Source organism: Natator depressus, chromosome 7 (genome assembly GCF_965152275.1).
Source record: "Natator depressus isolate rNatDep1 chromosome 7, rNatDep2.hap1, whole genome shotgun sequence".
NCBI lineage: Eukaryota > Metazoa > Chordata > Testudines > Cheloniidae > Natator > Natator depressus.
In genome coordinates this window covers 29,828,026-29,848,941 of record NC_134240.1, presented here as the reverse complement: position 1 = coordinate 29,848,941, position 20,916 = coordinate 29,828,026, and the positions used below count along the sequence as shown (strand labels likewise).

General features: G+C 54.7%; 2 protein-coding genes across 6 annotated transcripts; one reads left to right on the top strand and one right to left on the bottom strand.

The window, feature by feature from the left end:
* The first annotated feature begins 532 nt into the window (after positions 1-532).
* Positions 533-15,895, top strand: RNASEH2C (ribonuclease H2 subunit C). 4 transcript variants are annotated; one of them, XM_074957836.1, is made up of 5 exons: positions 533-663; positions 1,006-1,193; positions 1,479-1,591; positions 1,927-2,046; positions 15,824-15,895. In XM_074957836.1, the coding sequence occupies exons 2-5, from the start codon at positions 1,040-1,042 to the stop codon at positions 15,878-15,880; spliced, it is 444 nt and encodes a 147-aa protein (XP_074813937.1). In that variant the 5' UTR covers positions 533-663; positions 1,006-1,039; the 3' UTR covers positions 15,881-15,895. The 4 variants fall into 4 exon arrangements, with proteins under 4 accessions (XP_074813937.1, XP_074813936.1, XP_074813938.1 ...); XM_074957835.1 differs by having other exon boundaries at positions 1,912-2,046; XM_074957837.1 differs by lacking the exon at positions 15,824-15,895 and adding an exon at positions 3,060-5,223 and having other exon boundaries at positions 1,912-2,046.
* KAT5 (lysine acetyltransferase 5) lies at positions 4,439-17,130 on the bottom strand. Of its 2 annotated transcripts, XM_074957833.1 has the most exons (14): positions 16,920-17,130; positions 16,766-16,832; positions 12,865-12,933; positions 11,947-12,083; positions 11,342-11,521; positions 10,463-10,543; positions 9,755-9,829; positions 8,917-9,165; positions 8,296-8,385; positions 6,717-6,857; positions 5,948-6,041; positions 5,714-5,873; positions 5,324-5,405; positions 4,439-4,983 (listed from the first exon to the last, which is right to left on the bottom strand). In XM_074957833.1, the coding sequence occupies exons 1-14, from the start codon at positions 16,929-16,931 to the stop codon at positions 4,849-4,851; spliced, it is 1,572 nt and encodes a 523-aa protein (XP_074813934.1). In that variant the 5' UTR covers positions 16,932-17,130; the 3' UTR covers positions 4,439-4,848. The 2 variants fall into 2 exon arrangements, with proteins under 2 accessions (XP_074813934.1, XP_074813935.1); XM_074957834.1 differs by lacking the exon at positions 11,342-11,521 and having other exon boundaries at positions 16,920-17,116.
* Between the last annotated feature and the right edge of the window lie 3,786 nt (positions 17,131-20,916).

Genomic DNA, 20,916 nt, shown 5'->3' with positions numbered 1-20,916 from the left:
GTACAGGGGTTGGTGAGCAAGGACTGGCCCTAGGTGTTTTGTCACCCAGGGTGGAAAAGGTTTTCCGTGCCCCATGCCTGGCTCTGGTGCCCCCAAATGAGGTAAGTTGGTGCCCAAGCTGGCCTGCCCCCTGAAGCCTGGCTCTCCTGGGTCGTGCCTGTGGGGTGATGTGCAGGGAGGGGGACCCTGCTTTGCTGGGAATGCAACTGGCAATGCAATCAGCTGTCCCCATGGCAACTGCTGAGTATGCTCTGAATTGGGGATGTTCCCCCCAGGTACAGCAGCCCTCCTGCACGGCTCCCTCCAGCGGGCAACCCAGTGTCCTATCCCTGCCCCCGAGCCAGCTAGGCCCTGCTTTCCCGGGGGAGCATGTGGGTCAGCGGGATGAGGGAGGCGCTCCAGAGGCTGCTTCTCCATCTGCCAGCATGATCGGAGGGAGGGGTTTCGCTCAGGTTGGGAACTACCGTTCCCATAATGCACCAGGGGCGGGACTGCCACTCCCATCATGCATCGCGGGGGAGGCTTACCTCCTGCGGAATGCGCTGGCCTCAGGACTACACCCCCCAGCATGCACCGGGATAGGCGTGCGGCGCGGTGTGACGGGCTCCCGTCGGCGTGATCCCGTTCTCAGGCTGCGCGCGGGACGCTCGGTGAGGGCGGCAGGTGAGCGGGGCTCTAGGCTGGGCGAGCCGGCGGAAGTGGACACGCCCCCATACTCCTGCCCCGTCCCGGGGAGGGTCCTGGCCCCCAGAACCACCCCCCCTCCCCGCCAAGGGACGAGGCGCCCTGGTCAGGAGCTGCCGCCCCCCAACCCCCCCCGCCAAGGGACGAGGCGCCCTGGTCAGGAGCTGCCCCCCCCCCCCACGCAAGGGACTAGGCGCCCTGGTCAGGAGCTGCCGCCCCCCCCGCCAAGGGATGAGGCACGCTGGTCAGGAACGGTCCTTGCAACCCTCCCCTGCCCGCTGTCCGAGCTGTGCTGGCCCCTCTCACTGTCTCTCCCGCCAGGCCCCAGCTGAGCAGTGCCTGCCTCTGGAGCAAGATGTCTGAGAGCAGCAGCCCCATTCGGCTGGACCTGAGCTCCCTGCGGGAGGCGCCCCAAGATGTCCTACACCTGCTGCCTTGCGAGGTGGAGCACAATGGCAGCGCCCCTGTGGACAGATACTTCACCCCAGCCATCCGCCAGGGCTCGCAGGGTTGGTGACTCCCTCCATACTTGCCAGGGGATGCTGTGCTGCAGGGAGCAGGATGAGGGCTCCCTAGGGGGGTCGTGCCCCTTACAGTCAGTGCTGACCTCAGGAGGTGCTGTGCTGTTGCAGGGATGGGGTGAGGGCTCCATAACGGGTGCTCTCCCCTCAGTCAGCATAGACCCCAGTACCCCTGCATGGAACCTGGGTTGCTGTGCCCATTTCTCAGTCGAGTGCATCCCCTGGCCAGGTCCCCCTGTCTCCCCAGCTCAGTGTCAGTCTCTCTCCCCACAGAGAAATCTGTATCCTTCCGTGGCAGGAGCCTCAAGGGGCAGGAGGTGATGGTGCCCCAAGGTTATGTGGGGCTGGTTCTGAAGGAGGATCAAAGGCCCTGCACAGAGGAGGAGGTGAGCCCTGTGGGGGTGTGTTGGGTGGATAGGGGAGAAGTAGCCCTGGGATGCTAGCAGCTGCCTGGGGGAAGGCTGTGGGGCTGGACCCTTGGCCTTGCCTTGGGCTGGAATCCAGCAGGAGGGGGCACTGGTAGCTTCTGGGGACACATTATGCCCCCTTTGGGGCTGGGTGGGAGGGGTGGTGTTACCCCTTTGGGGACAAGGCCATGAGAGCTGGGAACAGTGTAGTGTTAACCTTCACGCTAAAGGGAGGTGTGCTTTGGAGCTGGCTGGGGGCCCCCTCAGTCCCACTGCTTGTGTCCCTCCCTGACTCCCAGCCTCCCGTGCTGCAGGAGCGGACAGTGCGGCTGAAATCAACCTTTGGGGCACTAACTGTGTGGAACCTGGAGCGGGCTCCAAGTGCGGATGATGGGTTGCTCCTGGCTCTGAGCTGGCCAGGGATCGCCGAGGCCGTAAGTACTGGTGTGCTGCTCTCCTGTCTGTTCCCCCCCTCCTAGAATGGTAAGAGGGGCTGGTGTTGCTGCAGCAGCAACTACAAAGGGGTGGAGTGGGGCTAGATCCCCCCCATCCCACAAAGACTTACACTAGCTTTGCGTTTGGTCCATTACAGCAATGAACAGGTATGTTCTCAACCCTGTCCCATCCAATTATCAGGCTGCTTCTGTGGTTCACCCAGTATCCCTTGAGTTGCTAGGGATGAGGCAATCATTACATCCCATAATACCCCTGCATTCACCTAAACACACTGCTAGTGAAGGGGGACTGGCTGTGTGTATGGGTGTGCAGCAATGGGGCCTGGTAAATGCCATAATGATTGTCCCCTCAGAGTGAGTCAGATACTCTGGGATGAAATAATTATAGCCCATGATATATACCCTCCGTGGATATCCAGGCATGCCCCTTCCCCATAATATATCCCTGGTACCCCAGCAGCTGTGAGTAGGGGGAATGCCTCCAGGCCTAGCAGGGGGCAGAATGGTGGGGCTGTCTTGGCCTGCCAGGAGTGGCTGGGTGTTCTTGGGCCTTGACTAGGTAAATGGAAGATGCTGTCCAAAGTATTCTGCCCAGCCTGGTGGGCACTATCGTCTTGCAGGGGAATGTGCAAAGGCAAAGTAATTGCAGTGCAGGACTGGGGCTCACAACTTCTGCCCTTGGGCAAGTCCTTGCCCCCACCTGTGCCTCAGTTTCCCCTCCACTCTGTTGATTTAGACAGAGCTTCATAAAGCAAGGAGTCTCATGGGGTGTTTGTGAAATGCTTGGCCCAACAGTAGCCCCAGTCTCAGTTGGGGGGAGCAGTGTAGTGCCTGGTACAATGGGGGACCTCCCCACTTTGTCAGGGCCTCTAGGCAGTACTGTGCTAAACCTAACAGCAGCAGCTGTTTCTGCGCTTCTGTCCCTTTAGGGCTGGAAGCCCATGGTTGCAGGGGGGCAGGTGACTTTTGACAGGTCACCTCTCTCATTGCAGATCCACGCACCAGTGCTGAAGAAGGAACAGTGAGCCCATAATGGAGGCAGTGGTCCCAGGACTGCTAGCCACTGGCTGCCTCTGGGGTCTGCATGGGGGAGTGTTTTGGCCCCACCACCCTGCGCGGTGGCTCCATGCTAAGAATACATGGATCTCACAGAGATGCCTGCTTGGTCTGAGTCATGATTCGAGAGCTCACTGAGCCAGCACCTGGAAACGGGTGGGACAACATCTCCCCTGGTCCATGGCTGGCTGCCCTCTGTGCTGGAGATTGGGGAGGGGAGGGCTGAGTGCTATGGGCCTTATGCTGAAAACACTGATCCCTCAGGTCCCTGGGACAGGCAGCTTCAACATCTGGCAGAGGGCAAAACTGAGGCATGCTGAAGCCTGGCCCAAGTCACAGCAGTTAAGTGGGATAGAACCCAGGTGTCCTGACTCCCAGCCACTCTTCAAACTACTTGGCCATGATTCTCTCTAGATGTCTCATGCTACCCAGGAAGGACTCTAATGCAGGAGCCAGGGCTCCTGGTTCTCTTCCCCCTTGTCCCTGCTGTGCCTCCATTTTCCCCTCTGAATGAGGCAGGGAAGAGTGCTAGCACATTCAAAAGACCCTGGCAGGACTGAGCAGCTAGAGGCAGTACAGGGCAGCAGGGTTGTGCTTGCAGCCTCTTCTCTCTTCCTCTCTCTCCAGGCTGTCACAAGTTTTGGCACAATGCGTGTCCCCACCCAGAACCATTCTTGCCAAGGGAATATTCAGCATTGTTACTTTATGGGGGGAGCACCCTGTTAGCAAGGCCTAACTCCGCTGTGTGGCTGCTGTTTGCAGGTGGGCCTGTTGCCAGACCTGTAGTGGGACGGTGGGGCAAGGCTAGTCAGGCCCAGAGGCTTGTCCAAAGTAGTGGGATGGGGATCAGCACCATGAGTCTGCCAGACAGCTGGGGGGGAAGAGCAGAGTTTAGTGCTCAGCCCTAAGTGTCTTGGCCCAATGGCAATCAGCCCATCACCTGTCCATTGCTCATTGCAGTCCCTGGCACTGGAGGACATCTGGTTCCAGATCCTGCTGTAATTGCTGCTCCCAGGGAGAGAGAAATGTGCTGCCAGGGCAGGGGGAGAGCATAGCAGCTTTGAGATCCTAAACTTGTGTTTGGCCACAGCTTCAGCCAGCCTGCATCCTTCCAGGGTTCGGGTGTGTTCATTGCACAGGGAGTGCAGCAGCTGGCTCTGGGGTAACACATAGCAGCCACTGCTGGCACTAGTGGAAGAAGTGACTGCCCCCTGGAAGTCAAGACCTGATGCTGCTCAGGGTCCTGCACAGCTCTGGGGAGGATAATGCAGCCTGAGCACCCCTCATCCTTTTCTAGCTGATTAAAAATGATCAATCATTTTAGTTCCAGGATCTTTATCAAAAACTCAGTTCGAGTGACAGAGAAACGCAGATGCCAGCCAGCTGCCAGGTCCCAGGGCCACCCATTCCCAGTCGTTGGGCTCCTCGGTCATAGCCCACACTGTACAGGATGGCCTGGCAAGATGCAAGTCCTACATACAAATGGGGCCCTCACCCTGGCACTGAGTCAAGGAGAGCATCATGGGGGCCTCTGCCCCTTCCCATGGGGGTCGAGCCATGACCGGAGCCTAGCCCTGTGGTAGAGCACATGATCACCCTTGGAGATGCTGTTGCCCAGTCTGTCCCGGCCCTGGGATAAGCTCCCAGGAGCTGCACATTAGCTGGATGGCTGTGAGGCCCCATGCCAGGGCCATAGGGGAGTGGGTGGCAGACAGGCCCTGCCTCTCACCACTTGCCCCTCTTGCTCCAGTCCTTGGGGGTGAAGTGCAGACATTTGGAGTCAATGCGCAGGATCCGCTTCAGCATCGCCCGCTCATGCCCATCCACTATGTCCTCCGAGAGTGTCAGGATGTATTGGCCCTTTAAAGGAGACAACAGGGGCCCAGGTCAGCGATGGGGTTCAAGAGAAATGTCTTGTCAGGGTTCCTGAGAAAATTAGTGAAGGGACCTGAGCCAACCTAGCTGCTTGTCTCCACTGATGTGTTTCGGTCCCAGGGGGCAGCCCAATCAGCACCCCCTGTCTCCCAGAGCCAGGGACAGACCCCATGAGTCCTGCCTCCCAACCCCCTTTAATTCAGCTACCTTAATGCCTTGGTATCTCTCCATGCTAGTGGCATATACAAGGAAGCCACTTGCCCCTCTTGGGTACTGCTAGGAATCTCACTGCCTGCTTCCAGAGCATTCCTCCCAGGGTGGATACCTTGTAGTAATTGATGAGGTTCAGGTACTGCAGTGTGGAGATCACATCCTCCTTCTTGATGCTGGTGATCTCGCTGATTTCGCTGAAAGGGAATGGGAGACATGAGGGGGTGGAAGGCAGTGGCCTGGGGGGTCACTGGCGGGCAGGGGGGTGGGGTGGGAAGAGAGGCTACGGGAGCCAACAGCACCTTCCCTGTGTGCCCTGAGGCCATTCTGTTTGCGACCAGCCCTGGAATCACAGTCGAGGAAATGATTTTGAAGCAGCCCTCTGTGAAGTGTTAACTCTGACTCTGAATGACAGCTGGGTCTGTTCTCCGTCACTGATTATTGGTGCAGAATCCTCTGCTCTAGGATTGAGGGTGGAGTTTGGGATTGTGGGCAGGGCACTCACTTGATGGTGATCTGTGGGCGCTCCCCGTTCTCAGACTTCAGGTTCATGAGGATCTCCAGGATGGTCTGGGACCAGTAGCTGCGGTAGGAGAGGAGCCCGAGGTCTGAGAGTGGCTTCTCTGGTGTCCCCGTCTTCCCTTCTACCTTGGAGAGCTCATAGCCTGGTGGGGGGAGGAGACGGGGTGAGGGAGATGGAGATCTGGGGAGGGAGCTGGGATGGGAAGGTGCCACTTACTGAATTCGATGAGCAGCTTGCCATAGCCTCGCCTCTGGTACGGGGGCAAGGTCAGGATGCAGGCTACATTGTAGTCTTCCGTGGACTCCTTCTCCTACGGCAAACAGCAAAGGATTCACACCTCAGCCAGTAGCTGCAGATTGCTTTGATGCTGGGTGTTCCAGTGACTCCTCTGCCATCAAGACTGCCACAGATCCCTATGCCTTGTACCATGGGTTCTGACCCCATCCACTGCAGCTCCTACATTAATTCCTGCTCATGCCCCCTTCCACAAATCCTGACCCTGGCCAGAGATTCCTGCTCACACACCCTCCCACAGATTCTCTCACAGCCACTGTGGCCCCCTGGCACAGAATGGGGCCATGACCGCATTCGTCTGGGCCTTCAATCCCCACCTATGGCCATGGCCGCACCAGTCCCCTCCTCCACCACAGCCACAAATTCCCATCCATGGTCACAGTGGCCCCTCATTCCAGATAGCAACAGCAGCCCACAGACAGAGCCCGGTCAATGGGGGAGTGGCTGTGACAAGGCACAGTGATTCCCTGACCAACGGCTAGTGTCTCAGATACTCCCAACTTCTATGACTCTTCAGGCATCCCCCATGGGGAGGTTCTGATCCCATCAGGCAGCGGGGCCAGCCCATGGGATTCCTATCATACCACAGTGACCCGCTCTGACTGGCCAGAGAACAGTGGGAGAGCAAGGGCTGTGACAGGAGCAGGGATGGAAGGTTCCATCTGGGGAGCACAGGGCAGTGCCCCCTCACCTTGGAGAAATAGCCCACGATGTGGAAGCCCTTGCAGTCATACTCCGTCATGACATAGAAGAGGAAGGGGTCAGTGTCATAGTACAGGGTCTTGTGGTCCAGGAAGCACTTAGCCAGCAGGCAGAGGTTCTGTGAGTAGCTCTGCAGGGACGGCAGAAGCCAGAAGCATTAACATCCCCACTCTACTGCCAGGATGTGTGTGTGTGTCAGCTCGCTTCAGGGGGCTGCTGGGGAGGGCCCCAGCTCTAGTCACCAGCCCCCTGGCCCAATGGGGATCTGCTCAGACCTTCTTCAGCCCGCTTCATCAGAGTGGCTCAGGCCACGGATTTAAAGCCGCACGTTGCCCAGGACACTGTCATAAGCAAACTGGAGAAATGTCTCAGTCAGTGTTTCTCAACCTTTTTGATACCAGGGACCAGCTTGCAGCCTTCCTGACCTGTGTCAGGGAGATCTCAAGGACCAGCTTTGGTCTAGATAAAGTTACTTTATGGTGAGCGCACAACTAGTTAAAAGACCGTATTCAAGTGCATCCGATGAAGTGAGCTGTAGCTCACGAAAGCTTATGCTCAAATAAATTTGTTCGTCTCTAAGATGCCACAAGTCCTCCTGTTCTTTTTACTCAAGGGGTAGTTATCAATGGTTCACTGTCAAACTGGGAGAGCAAAGCTAGTGGGATGCCATAGGCATCAGTCCTGAGTCCCGTACTATTCAATATTGTCAATAATGACTTTAGATATTGGAGTGGAAACTGTGCTTATAAAATCTGCAGATGACACCAAGCTGGGAGAGGTGGCAAGCGCTTTGGAGGACAGGCTTCGAATTCAGAATGATCTTGATAAATTGGGAGAATTGGTCTGAAATCAACAAAACGAATTTCAATAAAGACAAGTGCAAAGCACAGCACTTAGAGGTAGTCCTGCTGAAAGGAGTCTGGGGGTTAATATGAGTCAACACTGTGAGGCAGTTGCAGAAAGGGCTAATATTTGGGGCTGTATTAACAGGAGTGTTGGAGGTGAGATGTGGGAGGTCCCATTCTGTTCGGCACTGGTGAGGTTTCAGCTGGAGAACTGTGTCCAGGTTTGGATGCTTCATTTCTAGTTAAGTATTAGAATTGGTTTTCCAAGGGACATTGTAAAATCCCAGTCACTGGAGGTTTTAAAGGTTGTGAGACAAACACCTGTCAGGGATGGTCTAGGTTTATTGGTCCCGTCTCAGCACAGGGGCTGCGCTAGATGACCTCTTGAGGCCTCTTCCAGCCCCACATTTCTAAGATTCTATGGAGGAGGAGGGTGCGACAGCATCCCATATAGGGGAAACTGAGGCACAGACGGTAAGGAACTTCCCCGAGGTTACCGAGAGAGGCATCAGTTGGGCTGGGAATGAACCCAGGAGTCCTGACTCCCAGCTCCTCTCTGTTGTAGCCACTAGAACCCATTCCCACAGCCAGACATCCCTGTCCCACGCCCAGGCTCCCACACCCTGGAATCAGGCAGTCTCCTAAGGGTTAAAGGTGGAACAGAGCACCCCACCCCAGCCGTGCCCTAGTGAGGGGACCTCCTGCCCCAGACCTGCCCCTTGCCTTGTTCTTGCGCCCATCAATCTCAAAGAAGGAGATGGTGCCTTTGCGGTAGATTTCATTCCCAGGCGGGTGTCGCAGGTCGCACTTGGTCTGTGGGAGAGAGAATCCCATGGGAGCAGTCAGACCCTGCAGCCTGCACACAAGCCAGCTCGATTGCAGAATGACACCAATGATTGGGGGCCAGAGGGGCTGAGTTCCAAGGGAAGAGGGAAAGAACTGGATGCATCTAGCAGAGTGCAGGGGAGCAGCTAACAGGCTACTTGGAGCCAAAGAGTAAAGCCCCCAAAGATCGAGTATGTCTCTTCCTCTCCTTCCAGCTAGTAGAACTAGGATTAGAGAATTATACAGCTACAGGGACTCCTCACCCCGCACTGAGATGCAATTCCTCTGGGGTGGGGCAAGGGGGCTGTTTATACAGGTGCCTGGTGCCAAGTGGGGCCAGAGTCAACACCAACTTGGAGGGAAATGCAGCCCCTATTGAGTCACCCACCCTGCTCCCTGCAGACCAGAGCCCCTAGTGCCATGCTAGGGAACACACTCAGGGACAGAAACCCTGGGATCATGGAATCAGGGCTGTGCCTGGCGGGGGCCATGCAGGGGCACGGGGAGGGTGATACGTACTAGGTGCCTCTGCAGGCACTTGAGGCTCTTGACGTATTTGAGGCAGAACTCGCAGAGGTACAGCACAGGCAGGGTGGTGAGCTCCTGTGGGTAGGGTGAGAAGTACCAGGGCTTCAGGCGGTGCCGGCCCAGCTCGATGCACTCTATGTTCTTCATGCGTGTGATGATGTCGTCGTGGCTGCGGTCCGACACAAGGCTTCCTGTCATGCGAGGGGCCGAGGGGATGCCGTCAGAGCTGTCCTGGGAGTCCTGCAGGCAGCACAGAAGCAGGGTCAGGAGCTGCTGGACATGCCCTCCTAACCCCTCCTCTCTAGGCCCTGCCCCCCACTCAGTCTCAAATCAGGCCTCCCTGTGCCCTTCCCAAGAGCCTCCAGAACCCAAGGCTGGCTGCTGATGGTATATGCGCTGTGGCACAGAAAGGAATCCTGGCTTCTCTCCCAGATCCTGCAGGGCTTCCAGGTCTGAGAGAATGGGCCTGGGAGATCCCCCACCCCACTTCTCCCCACCCAGCACAACCAACCCTGATGGTGCTGCAGCCCTTGCCTTGGGCAGGCTATGATTTCACCCATACTGGGGCTCAGGGCTGCTTCTTGAGCCAGCAGCATCTCCCCCAGGGAAAGGGGCAGGAGCTAGCAAAGAGTGGGGGAGATACAGTTCCGGTCAGCAGCTGCTCCAGGCCAAATCCTGGAGGGACCCCATTGATCACCCATGGAGTGGATCCCTGCCCGATGCCCTGGGAACTTGAGAGAGCTCCTCCACTGCTGGCTATGGCTGGTGGCTTCCTTGGCTGGGGGAAGCTAACACCCCATCCCTCCATTCAAGTCAGGGCAGAGTTTACCTCATCTGTGCCCAGGCAGTTGGACTTCCTCTTCCTGCCAGGCTGGGCAGCCACGGCTCTCCTGGCTGAGCCATTCTGGAAGAGAAGGTGAGAGGGGTGTTATGTGCAGGCCATGGGCAGGAGGAGGGAGCATCCATTTCCTGGCAGCAGCACAGGGAGGGGCTCTGCCTCCCATCATCACCTGACCAGCGGGATGGAGCTAGGAACAAGGCAGTTTTAAGGCAATCCGACATCACAAGGCAGGCCCTGGCCCCACCTAGAGCCAAGGAGTCAGGGCTGGAACATGGGGACCCATCAGAACTTCCCCCAGCAGGCAGGCAGGTGTCATCTCCACTGGGGCTGAATCCTTTCTGCTCCCCACAGAGCGCCTTGCTGAGTCCACTAAGCAGTGGGGCTGGAAGTTAATGCCCCTTGGAGTTGCCCAGGGCAGCTGTATTTGGAGTGATTGGCTCAGGCTCTCTGCAGACTCAGGCATAGCTGTATTGGTTGCATTTGGGTTACATTTTCTCCCCAAGCATGAGAGTGAGAAGCTGTGATTTTGCCCTGATCACATGACTGCAGGAGCTCAGGCCCTGGTCTCAGGGTAAGTGTGCCTGGGCCTATACCCAGCCCTGGGCAGGAAGGAGCAAGGAACAGTGCCCAGAGCTCTTCCTGTGATGGAAATACCCCCCCCCGTCCTGCACATCCTATCAACCCCTCTGCTCTTACCTGGGGGAACACAGAGGCTTGAGTGGTCTCTGTGGAAGCAGGGACGGGGGTTGCTGGGGAAACCACCTCCACCTTCCGTTTCTGAAACAGACCCAAAAAATGGTTCATCCACACGGGATGTTGCAAAGCTTCACAGTCCTCCGTCCCTGCACAGCATTCCCCACGGGCGCAGCTTCTCATCTGCAGATGTACGGGCATCACAGTGTCTTGTAATCTCAAAAAAAACTTTCTAGGCCGTTTATACGGGGATCCTTCACCCAGCACTGACTTGCAGCTGCCTCTGGGGTGGGGCACAGGACTGTTTATACAGAGATCCCTGGCCTGGCGCTGAGAGACCTCCCGCTCTGGGGTGGGATCTGAGGGCTGTTTAACAGCACACAACAGTGCTGCATGACAGCGTAGAGCAGGAGGATAAGAATCTCTTTTCCAGCTAAAACTGCATGAAGTTCTAGGGAGGCAGAAAGTAATCATCCAAGCTCCGATTTGGCTAGGACACCGTGGTTCACCCCAAGACTCTGAGGGAAGGGCTGAGAGATTTTTAATGACCAAGAGTGGTTCCTTATCTGCATCATTTGATTGAGGTCTCACTGCACCCTTTAGCTTCACACTAACTGTGAGGGAAGAGCACCCCCTATTGAGCCCCCACTCCCCACACTAGCATCATGATATGAAGGACAGTGAGCTCTGTGTGGCTCTGGGTGTGGGGAGAATGCCCCCTAGTGAATCCCCAGCACCATGCCTTGGGGGCCTCCCATGCAAGTCCAGACCCAGCCCGACCCCGGCCAGCTTGTGTGACCTGGCGCGATCCCAGCCTGTGGCCATGCCCAGACCATGCTGAGGACACGAGGTGGGGGAGGTATCCCCAGCACCGGTGCGTACCGTTGTCCGATGGTTCGGCTGGACACAGGAGCTGGAGGAGAGGGGTTGGTCAGGCTCCCCGGGAACAGCCTCCCTCTCCTTGGGTAGGTTAAAGCGGAGCGTTATCTGCACTGGGATGGGCAGGGTCTTACCGCTGGCTGGAGTTGAGGCAGGTTGTAGAGACAGATCCAAGGTCTTCCTCTGAGTAGGGATGAAGATGGTGGGGGGGAGTTACCAACACACCCGTTGGGGGAGAGGATGCATTGCTGGTCAGGTGAGGGGGGCATGGCGCCACTGTCCCAGCTCGCGTGGGCCAGGCAGCGAGAGGAATATGTGGATCCAGAGAGATGTGGGCCCTGCTCTTGGGATAAGGAGTACTCTAGCATCCCTGCCTTGGAGACCTGTGTTTGCAACCCCTAAGTCAGGATCAGGTGGAGGGAGCCGGCCTGAGCCATCAGGGAGAACACTCTTCTGGGTAAGCATCCACATCTCCCCATCCCTCCCTGCAATCCCAAGACCCTCCAACGATCTTGATCCCCAGGCCAGCACTCTCATCTCAGACTGCCCCTATAGCATCCCCAAAGCAGCACTAGCATCCTCCCTGGCCTGTGGCTAGCTCCTCTTACCACTTCCCGCTCTGGGGAGCTGGGTCGGGAGCCAGGCAGCCCATTCTTGGTGGGAGTCTTGGCTTCCTTCTTGGGGAACTGGATCTTCTTCAGGTCCAGCCGGTCATGGGTCACCCATTCGTCCAGACGCTTGTTAACTGTGGTGGTGGGGAGACCAGGTTAGTGGTGCTCTCTGTTAGGGTGATGGGAGAGGAGGAAAGAGGCCCCTGCAGACAGCCAGTCCCAGGCAGAAAAGTGGTGCTAAGACTGCCCAAGGCTGGAGAGGGATGGATGAGCTGCGGAGGGGAAGGCAATGCCTCATACTGGTGAGCAGCACCACCCTCTGGCCAGTTGGACAGTTGAACCCAAAACATTTACCTCCATCAGTCTCAGCTCCAGAAGCAGGAGTCCTGGCTTCCTCATATGAGTGAGGTGTATGATGAGAGGGGAAAGGTCTTCAGGCGGGAAAGTAACATGCCCAAGAACTTGGGACATTCATAACTATGGCCAATATACGTAATGCCCCCACCTGTGTGTGTGCAACAGGGGACCCCCCCAAACAGGACAAACAGCACAGTGTCCCCTGGGCAGTGGGGTCAGCTCTGCTTCTGAAGTAAGCGCACCACCTACTGGGTCCCCGACCCCACTTGCCACAGTACTCTGATGGGAAACCTCAAAGGATCCAGAGTTCCTTGAGCTGGATCAGAGCCAGCACCCCGTAGAGGGGAAAGGCCCAGTGTCCCATTCCCCCTCCGAGCCAGCCAGTCCCCACAGTATAAGGCCAGATTTGAGACAACATCCACTAGAGGGGAAAAACCCCATATCCAATTCCCCAGAATCCAGAGGAACTCCCTATTTTTATTCATGTTCTGGACCAGCCTGTGTCAGTAATTTCCTAGTCTGATTCCCAATCAGCCAAGGACCAGCCAGTTTACTCACAGTCAATGTAATGCACGTAGAAAAGCTTCCGGCCACTGATGTCCTTAACACTGAGGATTTCAGCCAGAGCTGCAGCGGGAGAAGGAAATAGCATTTCAGAGGAAATTTCCACTCAGAGCAGAGATGCAAGAAACCCTCCCTTGTAATGTTTATACACCACAGGGATCCAGCGCTAGGAACAGAATGCACAGAGTGGCTGCTTGACACCAGAAATGGACAGGGGGAAACATAGTGACAACAGGCTGCATGAAGTTAGGTGCTGCAATGGGAGGGTTGTGCCCAAATCTCTTTTCCCCCCCCCACATCCCTGCTTCTCCCTCTCCCCTCCCGGAGCTGAGAAAAGAACACAGGTGGCCTGGCCCCTAGTTTTCTACTCCCTTTCTGCATCCGGGCTCTGGAAACGAGAAGTCCTGACTCCCAGCCCTCAGCTCTAACCACTAGACCCAACTGCCTCCATATAAATACCACCCCAACAATGAGTGGTGAAGGCAGCATATTTTAGACAGAGACTGACAATTTTTCGAAATTGCCATATTTTGATAAGATCTGAGTTTGTGACACTGTTTCCCATGAAACACTTCAGCTGTGACGCTGCGCTCTATAACATGCTAGAGGACTCAATGGGAAGTGCTGGGCATTGCGGGATCAGGGGCAATCTCCCAAATATTGTTTTCTTTCAAAACACTTTTAGAAGCGTTTTTTTTCCTAACCCCATGTTGATGCTTATAAGGGTTTTTTCCAGCAATGAAGAATTTGACTATGGAGAGTTAAGAGTGAAACTGCATTTAGCTGTCAAATGCACACAATGAACAATCTGGGTAAAAAGAAAAATATGTATATTAGTTTGATTCAATTCCTTCAGTTCTAGTCATCTTGGGCATTACTTTTAACTACTATAGGTCCAAAAGGCGCAAGGTCACACAGCTAAGAGTGCAGGTCAACTGTTTAAGATGGGTACTGTACTGTGGAAAGCAGCAACTCTGTAAAGGACATAGGTTCATGGTAGATAACCAGCTGAATATGAGCTTCCAGTGTGATGCTGTAGCTAAAAGGGTGAATGTAATTCTTGGATGGATAAGCAGAAGTATCTCAAGCAGGAGTTACGATGGACTATAGACAGAGGTAATAGCATTACTGGATACTGTGTCCCATTCGGATGGCCACACTTCAAAAAGGAAGCTGAAAAATTGGAAAGAGAGCTAAAAGAATGATTTGAGGTCTGGAAGACTTGCCTGACAGTGAGTGCAATCTATGTCGCTTATACAGGAGAAAGTTAAAAGGTGACTGGACCATGCTACATGGGGAGAAGATTCTTGACAGCACAGGGCTCATTAATGTAGCAGATAAAGTTAGAAGGTGATCCAACAGCTGGAAGCTGGATATTCAGGCTAGAAATGAGCCTTTAAAATCAAGATTAGACATCTCTTTCTAAAAGCTGCACTCTAGCTCGACCACCAGATCTGGGCTGGATGCAGGAATGGCTGTGATGGATTCTCTGGCTCGGGTGATGCTGGTGGTCAGAATGGACGGCCAGTCCTCTCTGGCCTTGGAATCCATGATCACTGCGTTCAGGTTTGGTCACCCCAGCTCAACAAGGATGTAGCAGAATTTGAGGGGGGTTCAGAGATAGGTGAGCAATAAGCACCTGCGGGGGGTGGGAGAACTCTCCTGGGAAGAGAGATTAAATGACTGGGATTGTTTGTCTTACAGAGGAGATGAAGAAAATGTTACATGATAAAAGTACATAAAAGAATGACTGGGTCGAGAATGGGGATAGGAACCTCTGTTCTCCATGTCTCATAGCACAAGAGCAATGGGAATTTCAGAGAAACTTCAAAACCGATCAAAAGACATTCTTTTTCATGTAATACACCATCAGCCTCTGGAACTCATTGACACTTGACACAGCTGAGTGCAGGATCCCAAAAGAGACTGGGGGTTTATAAGGATAATGAGACTATCCAGGGTCAACAGGAAAAAAAACAGGAGTTTTGGAATCCTCCCATCCTCTAAATATTGGGGGAATCCACCCTGTATCAGGTTATTCCACTGCGAAGTAAGAGATTTTACACCTATGCTCGTGGAATTGTTTAAGTGGGAAGGCTGTGAAGAGTATAAAATAAAAATACCCTCTGCAAGTTAGTTACATATTTAGGGCAATGCCCCACATGATTCTATTGAATGTAGCAGGATAAATTGTCACAGAACTTGGGAGGGTGATAATATAGACATATGAGAGGTTATCATGTTATTACAGGAGTGTGTCTGGAAAAACACATGCTGTTTGGATTTCACTGGAATAAGACATTTTTCATGCTAGAGCTTGGTTTTGTCCCAACTCTGGCAGCATTTCACTACAGCCAACATTTTCTGTGTCTATGTCATTCATTATAAATCATAATTAATACACAAATGGTGTGATTAATTATATATTAATAAAAGAGTGCCCTGGGAGTCAGAACTCCTGAGCTCTATTCCTGGCTCTGTGAGGGGAGTGAAGAGTAATCTTTAGAGGAGAAGGGGCTTTGTACTGCCGTCCATAACTGTAGCATCGGAAGCATGGAACTTATTGGTTCTCTTGACAGCTCTGGGAGGGGAGTATGGACTTTAAAAATCTCTGAACCTACTGGAAAGAGCAGAGGAGTAGGAGTCAAGACTCGAAGATTCTGTTCCTAGTTCTGCCATTTAACATGTGACTATGGACAAGTTTCTTTCCCTCCCTGTGCCTCAATTTCTCCATCTATAAAATGAGAATAATACTAGTGACCTGCCTGGGATTGAGGCTTCATGGAGCTTTGAGATCTCTGGATGGGATGTACAAGGCATTACTATCTACACCTTTTTTATTATTCACTGTTTGTATCATGATAGGGCCTAGATTAATTACAGATCAGGGGCCCATTGTGCCAGACAACAGCCAGACCCTTATCAGTATCCGGGCTTCTCCCCACGCTGCCAGGCACTGCAAAATGAGAGACAATCCCTGTTGGAAAGAGCTCACAGTCCAAGGATATGATGAGAGGTAACAAGCAACTGGGGAGAAAGGTGCACAAGGAATCATCTGTGTTTGTAATTACCAAGGACCACTCAGAGCCCAGCGCATCCCTGCAGCACATGTCCTCAATACAGTTCTACAGTTACATGAGATCATTCTGATTCTGGGGCAGTACTCTGGGTATTACTTCCAACTTATCTGTATATATATCTATATCTATCTCTTCTTACTATATGTTCCATTCTATGCATCTGATGAAGTGGACTGTAGCCCATGAAAGCTTGTGCTCTAATAAATTTGTTAGTCTCCAATGTGCCACAAGTACTCCTGTTCTTTCTGGGTATTACCCAGTGTCTCCCTCGCCCAGTGTGTGACTAGCCCCTGCCTTCAAATGCTGCCCTGCGGTCCTCGATCATAACCTGAAGTGGAGGTGGTTATCACACACACTTAGGGCACCCCATATCCTATTCAGGAGATGGGCAGGTAGGTCCAAAATGACTGGCCTACATTTCCCTCCCCAGGGAGCCTAAAACTCAGACCTGGAGGATGCCAAGGACTTGAGATGACCAACCACCCCCACAATCTGGGTTCAAGGGCTCTCCAAGAAAGAGGGGCACAGCTCCACATGCTTACTGCCCCATCGCACTCCCTGTTCCATCTTCCATAAATATCCCAACCTTAACCCTTCTTGCAAATAGGGCCCCCCATTGGCCCATCTCCCCCTCCATCCCATCTCTTCATTGGCCCCAACCTTATAGCCTCCTTAAGACCCTTCCTTCCCACAGGGAACACCACAGCCCTACATGTCCCACCTCCAGATAGCCCCCATCCTACTCATATACCCTCTAGCCCCTCCCCTCCCCCTTAGGCCACACCCCCTTCCAATTGGCCCCGCCCCTCACTTACGCCATTCATCTTCGTTGTCCTGGTTGCGACGCAACACGGGCAGGCGGCAGCCTTCCGTCACCTCCCCCTGCGGGCGGGATGCAAAACGGTTAGCGGGGACTCCCAGGAATCCCGCCCCCACCCTGCCGGACCCCACCCTCCGGACCCCACTCACCACCTCCGCCATCTTGGATGCTCGCCGGGGAGCGGGGCCTTCTCTTCCGTTCCCCGCGCCGGGACACTTCCGGGAACTCGCAGGATCCCTTCCGGTCTGTCATAGCTACTTCCGGCCCACTCAATATCAGCTTCGGTAGCGTCCGGTCCCGCCTTGGCCCTGCCCAGAATTACTTCCGGGAGTATGAGGAACCCCTTCCGGTCCCGGCTAGGCCCCATTGCGGGGCTGTTCTTGGCGCCAGCCTGGCTCGGAGAGGGAATCTGCGGAACCGGGGTTAGGGAGCGAGGTGTAAATGGCGGCAGCGGGAGTTTGACCCGGCAGCGAGCTGGGCTCATGGGAGGAAGTCATGTGACGCGGTCTGAGGCGCGTTTAGCCTCATGTGACACAGCACGAGGCCAGTTGAGGGCTCGGCAGCGTGTGTCGAGGGGTCCCCGAGTTTCGGCTCCGCTCCCTCAACCCCGGGATAGGGGGAGCTGCGTGAAACGTTCCCCTGGAGCCCCCGAGCCCGGCACAGCAGCCAGCCAGCCTGGGCCCACAGCGACCGGGCTTGGAGCCCCAGGGACTCGTCTCCGGGGCTGGGAGCCAGGGATCAGGAGTTCAAGCGGCTTCCATTGTTTGCTGCTAATATTTCCACCCGCTTCCCAGCCCTCTAGCTAGGGGAGTGACTAGCATCCTTTCTATTGGAAGGTAGAAAGCTAGGGGCACTTAAAGTGAAGCTAGGCCTAGAGCCCATCTCTCTAGTGCCTCCATAGCACTCGCTGTGCCACCACTTGCCTTGCCTCAGTTTCCCCAGGGAATCTTTAATCCCTTTTCTGGGGGCTTTCCAGGTCTATCTTTTAATCACCCTTTTATCAGGAGTTCAGCCTTAGAGAGGCTGTTGAGAGGCAATCTTTTCTCTCAGCATGCCCAGGATGAGGGCCCCATTCAGCAAAGTGCTGTACAAACATAGAACCTACCTCACAATCTATAAATCAAGAAATGACAGATGGATACGCCAGACAGGAGCAATGAGACAATCCTGGTCTGCATGCTGGGCAGTGGGTTCACAACACCAACAACCTAAACCTCATGCTTTTTGTAGGCATTGTGACATAGTGGGGCTTTTCCCTTGTTATGTTGTATGTGAGCCTATGTGAGTCTTACTGTTTTGCATGAATGCTGTGTGTGCCTCAGTTTCCCTGTGTATTGCACCAATGTCTAGGTGATGGGCATAAGGGTGTGTGACTTTGACAGGGGCTGCTCCAGCTGCCTGCATGGATGCTATGGCCACCCCTTCATAACTTGAGACCTAGGAGGGGGATGCGACCAGGTGACTCTTGGCCCGGGAAGTGAGACAAAGGCCAGAGGAGGAACAACGGGCAGGGCAGGGGCCAGGCAACTGGAAGCTAGTCAGTCGTGGCTGGCTTGGGGCACAGGGGGAGGGCTAGAGCCCTGGCTCTGGGATCCCCTCCCCCGCAAGATGGACTTGGCTGAAAGTCACTGATATCTATGCTAACAAATTCTGTCCTACACTGTGTTCCTGTCGACTAATAAACCTTCTGTTTTACCGGCTGGCCGAGAGTCTCATCTGACTGCAGAGTTGGGGTGCAGGGCCCTCTGGAGTCCCCAGGAACCCCGCTTGGGTGGACTTGTTGCGCCAAGCGCACGGTATGGAAGGGGATGCTGAATGCTCCAAGGTCAGACCCAGGCAGGTCAAAGCTGTGTAAGCTTCTTACCATGGTGACAATATGCTCGGAGAGAGGAGGCATGCTCCCCCAGATTCCTGTCTGGCTTCATAGGGAGTAGTTCCAGAACTTCACCCCGGTGAGTCCGTGACAGGCATCCCAACAAAGGATAGTTTGAAGGAGGACAATGAGATGGCTCTGCGGGTATTTACAGCAAGCTCCTCACAAACATGAGTGATAGCATGGGAGAAAGGATGAAGGGGCTTGTTGACAAATGTAACAAGTGAGCAGTGGATATTGGCAGCACAGGCTGATTGGGGATGGGAATTGGCTTCTTTGTACTAAATGAGAAATCATAGTTGCTAGAACTAGGGGTGTTGCTGCATCCCTTGGCTTGAAGTGGTTTCCATTATGTACAGGGTTTACAGTTTGGTTCAATGGCTCTTAGCACCTCCACTATATAAATTGTTCCAGCACCATTGTGAGAGATTATAGGTCAGGTGGAGATTGGCCATGGAGGGCCTTGAAAGGGAAGAGAAGCAGTTTATGACTGATCAAGGAGAGAAGGGAAGCAGAGAGAGGGGTGACATGGTCAAAGTGAGGGCCTAGGAGAATGATCTTTGCACCAGCAAAGGAATTTACAACAAGGAGTGGTCTCCCTCAGAGACTTCTGGGGGAAGAAGTAAGGTGATGTGGTTGTGTCCTCCTTAAGGGAGGTTGGTGTGAGTGAGTTTATTTGCTAATGGTGCCCATGGTGTCCTAGAGACAGGGAATAGAAAAATAGCTCTGCCAAGAAACAGCCTTGAGGGTTCACCTCTGAGGTTCAAAGCCCCCGGGGAGACTGTAGGGCCATCAAACATTGACTCGGCCATTTACTGCTGTGGGCATTTGGCCTAAAAACCCATTGGGGAGGCCAGAGCAGCTGTGGTAAGACTCCTACACTTCCTGTTTCCTTTGTGGCCTTATCACATAATTTATGGCACTGTAATGTCCATGTGCAGCCCCATATATAATCTTGTAACACCCCATGCTGGTCCCTGTATAATCCAGGGGTGCCCCACCCTAGTCCCAATGTTTCATGAACTGGACCCTATATGGCCCCAAAATGACCCACTGTAGTTTCTAAATAACCCCAGAGCACTCATTGGCCAGGTTATATTAGCCCATAAATTCCCAGTCCCTATATGTCCCAGCAATGCTTCTCCCTCGACCCTGTCCTGGTGCCCATATGGACCCATTCTGCCCAATGTGTGGATCCCATATAACAGGGGTTCTCAATGTTTCTCTTTCTGAGCCCCTGCCCCCCAAATATGCTATAAAACCTCCATGGCTCACCTGTGCTGCCACAGCTGGTTTTCTGCATATAAAAGCCCCACGCCACAGCGGGTCCCGCAAAGCTAAGATGCTCAGGCTTCAACTTCTGCCCCAGGTGGCAGAGCTTAGGACCCCAGGCTTGAGCTCTGCACCGCTGGGCTTTGGCTTTCTGCCCTGGGCTCCAGTGAGTCTAACACTGGCCCCACTTGGTGGACCCCCCTCCTTCTCAAACCTGCTTGGGGCCCCGCACCCCTAGTTGAGAACTGCTATTATATAATGCTCCATCCTATTGCCCCTCCAATCCTAGAGTGCTGCACCCTAGTGCCTATATAGCCTAATAGTGTCACACACACGCAAGTCCGTATGGTCACATGACACCCAGCCTATGGGTCCCATATGTAGGGTGACCAGACAGCAAGTGTGAAAAATCGGCACAGCGGGTGGGGGGTAATAGGAGCCTAATAAGAAAAGGACCCAAAAATCGGGACGGTCGCTTTAAATCGGGACATCCGGTCACCCCACCCATATGGCTCTGTGACGCCTTGCCCTGGTACCTGCCGCCTCTCTCTATTTCTCGGCCCCTCCCTCTCTGGTTTGGGATTCGCCCCTGCTCCCATCCTCGCTGGCGCTGCCGTTCTTCCTGATCCGTCGCTTCCGCGCCTGCGTGGAATCCCCCGCTACTTTGCATGATGGGCGGGGCTTTCCCAGCAGCGGGGCGGGTCACGTGGCGCGGGCATTTCCGCGAGCGGCGTAGCTTGTGAACGGATACAGCGGCGGCGCCTGGACCCGATCCCGCCGGAGGCCCCCGCCTGGACCACGCCCCCTCGGCCCCGCCCCTGCCTCGGACCCCCGATCGGGGCCGGAGCCCCGCTTCCGCCTCGGAGCCCCTCGAGGGGCTGGACCCGCCCTAGCTGGGCTCCCAGGGGCATCCCCAGCGGCACCCCTCTCCCGATTGGGGTGGGGACCCCCGTAGGAGTCAGAATCCCCCCATTCCCTGTCAACCCCCCCCCTTGGCGCCT

Excerpts from the sequence above, each read along its gene's own strand:
- RNASEH2C (XM_074957835.1), top strand. The coding sequence starts at position 1,040 with ATGTCTGAGAGCAGCAGCCCCATTCGGCTGGACCTGAGCTCCCTGCGG. Across the intron at positions 1,194-1,478 it reads CATCCGCCAGGGCTCGCAGG|AGAAATCTGTATCCTTCCGT; the intron begins GTTGGTGACTCC and ends CTCTCCCCACAG. Across the intron at positions 2,047-15,823 it reads GGCCAGGGATCGCCGAGGCC|GCACTGCAAAATGAGAGACA; the intron begins GTAAGTACTGGT and ends CCACGCTGCCAG.
- KAT5 (XM_074957833.1), bottom strand. Across the intron at positions 9,166-9,754 it reads ACTGCCTGGGCACAGATGAG|GACTCCCAGGACAGCTCTGA; the intron begins GTAAACTCTGCC and ends TGCTGCCTGCAG. Across the intron at positions 4,984-5,323 it reads ACCTCATCAATTACTACAAG|GGCCAATACATCCTGACACT; the intron begins GTATCCACCCTG and ends TCTCCTTTAAAG.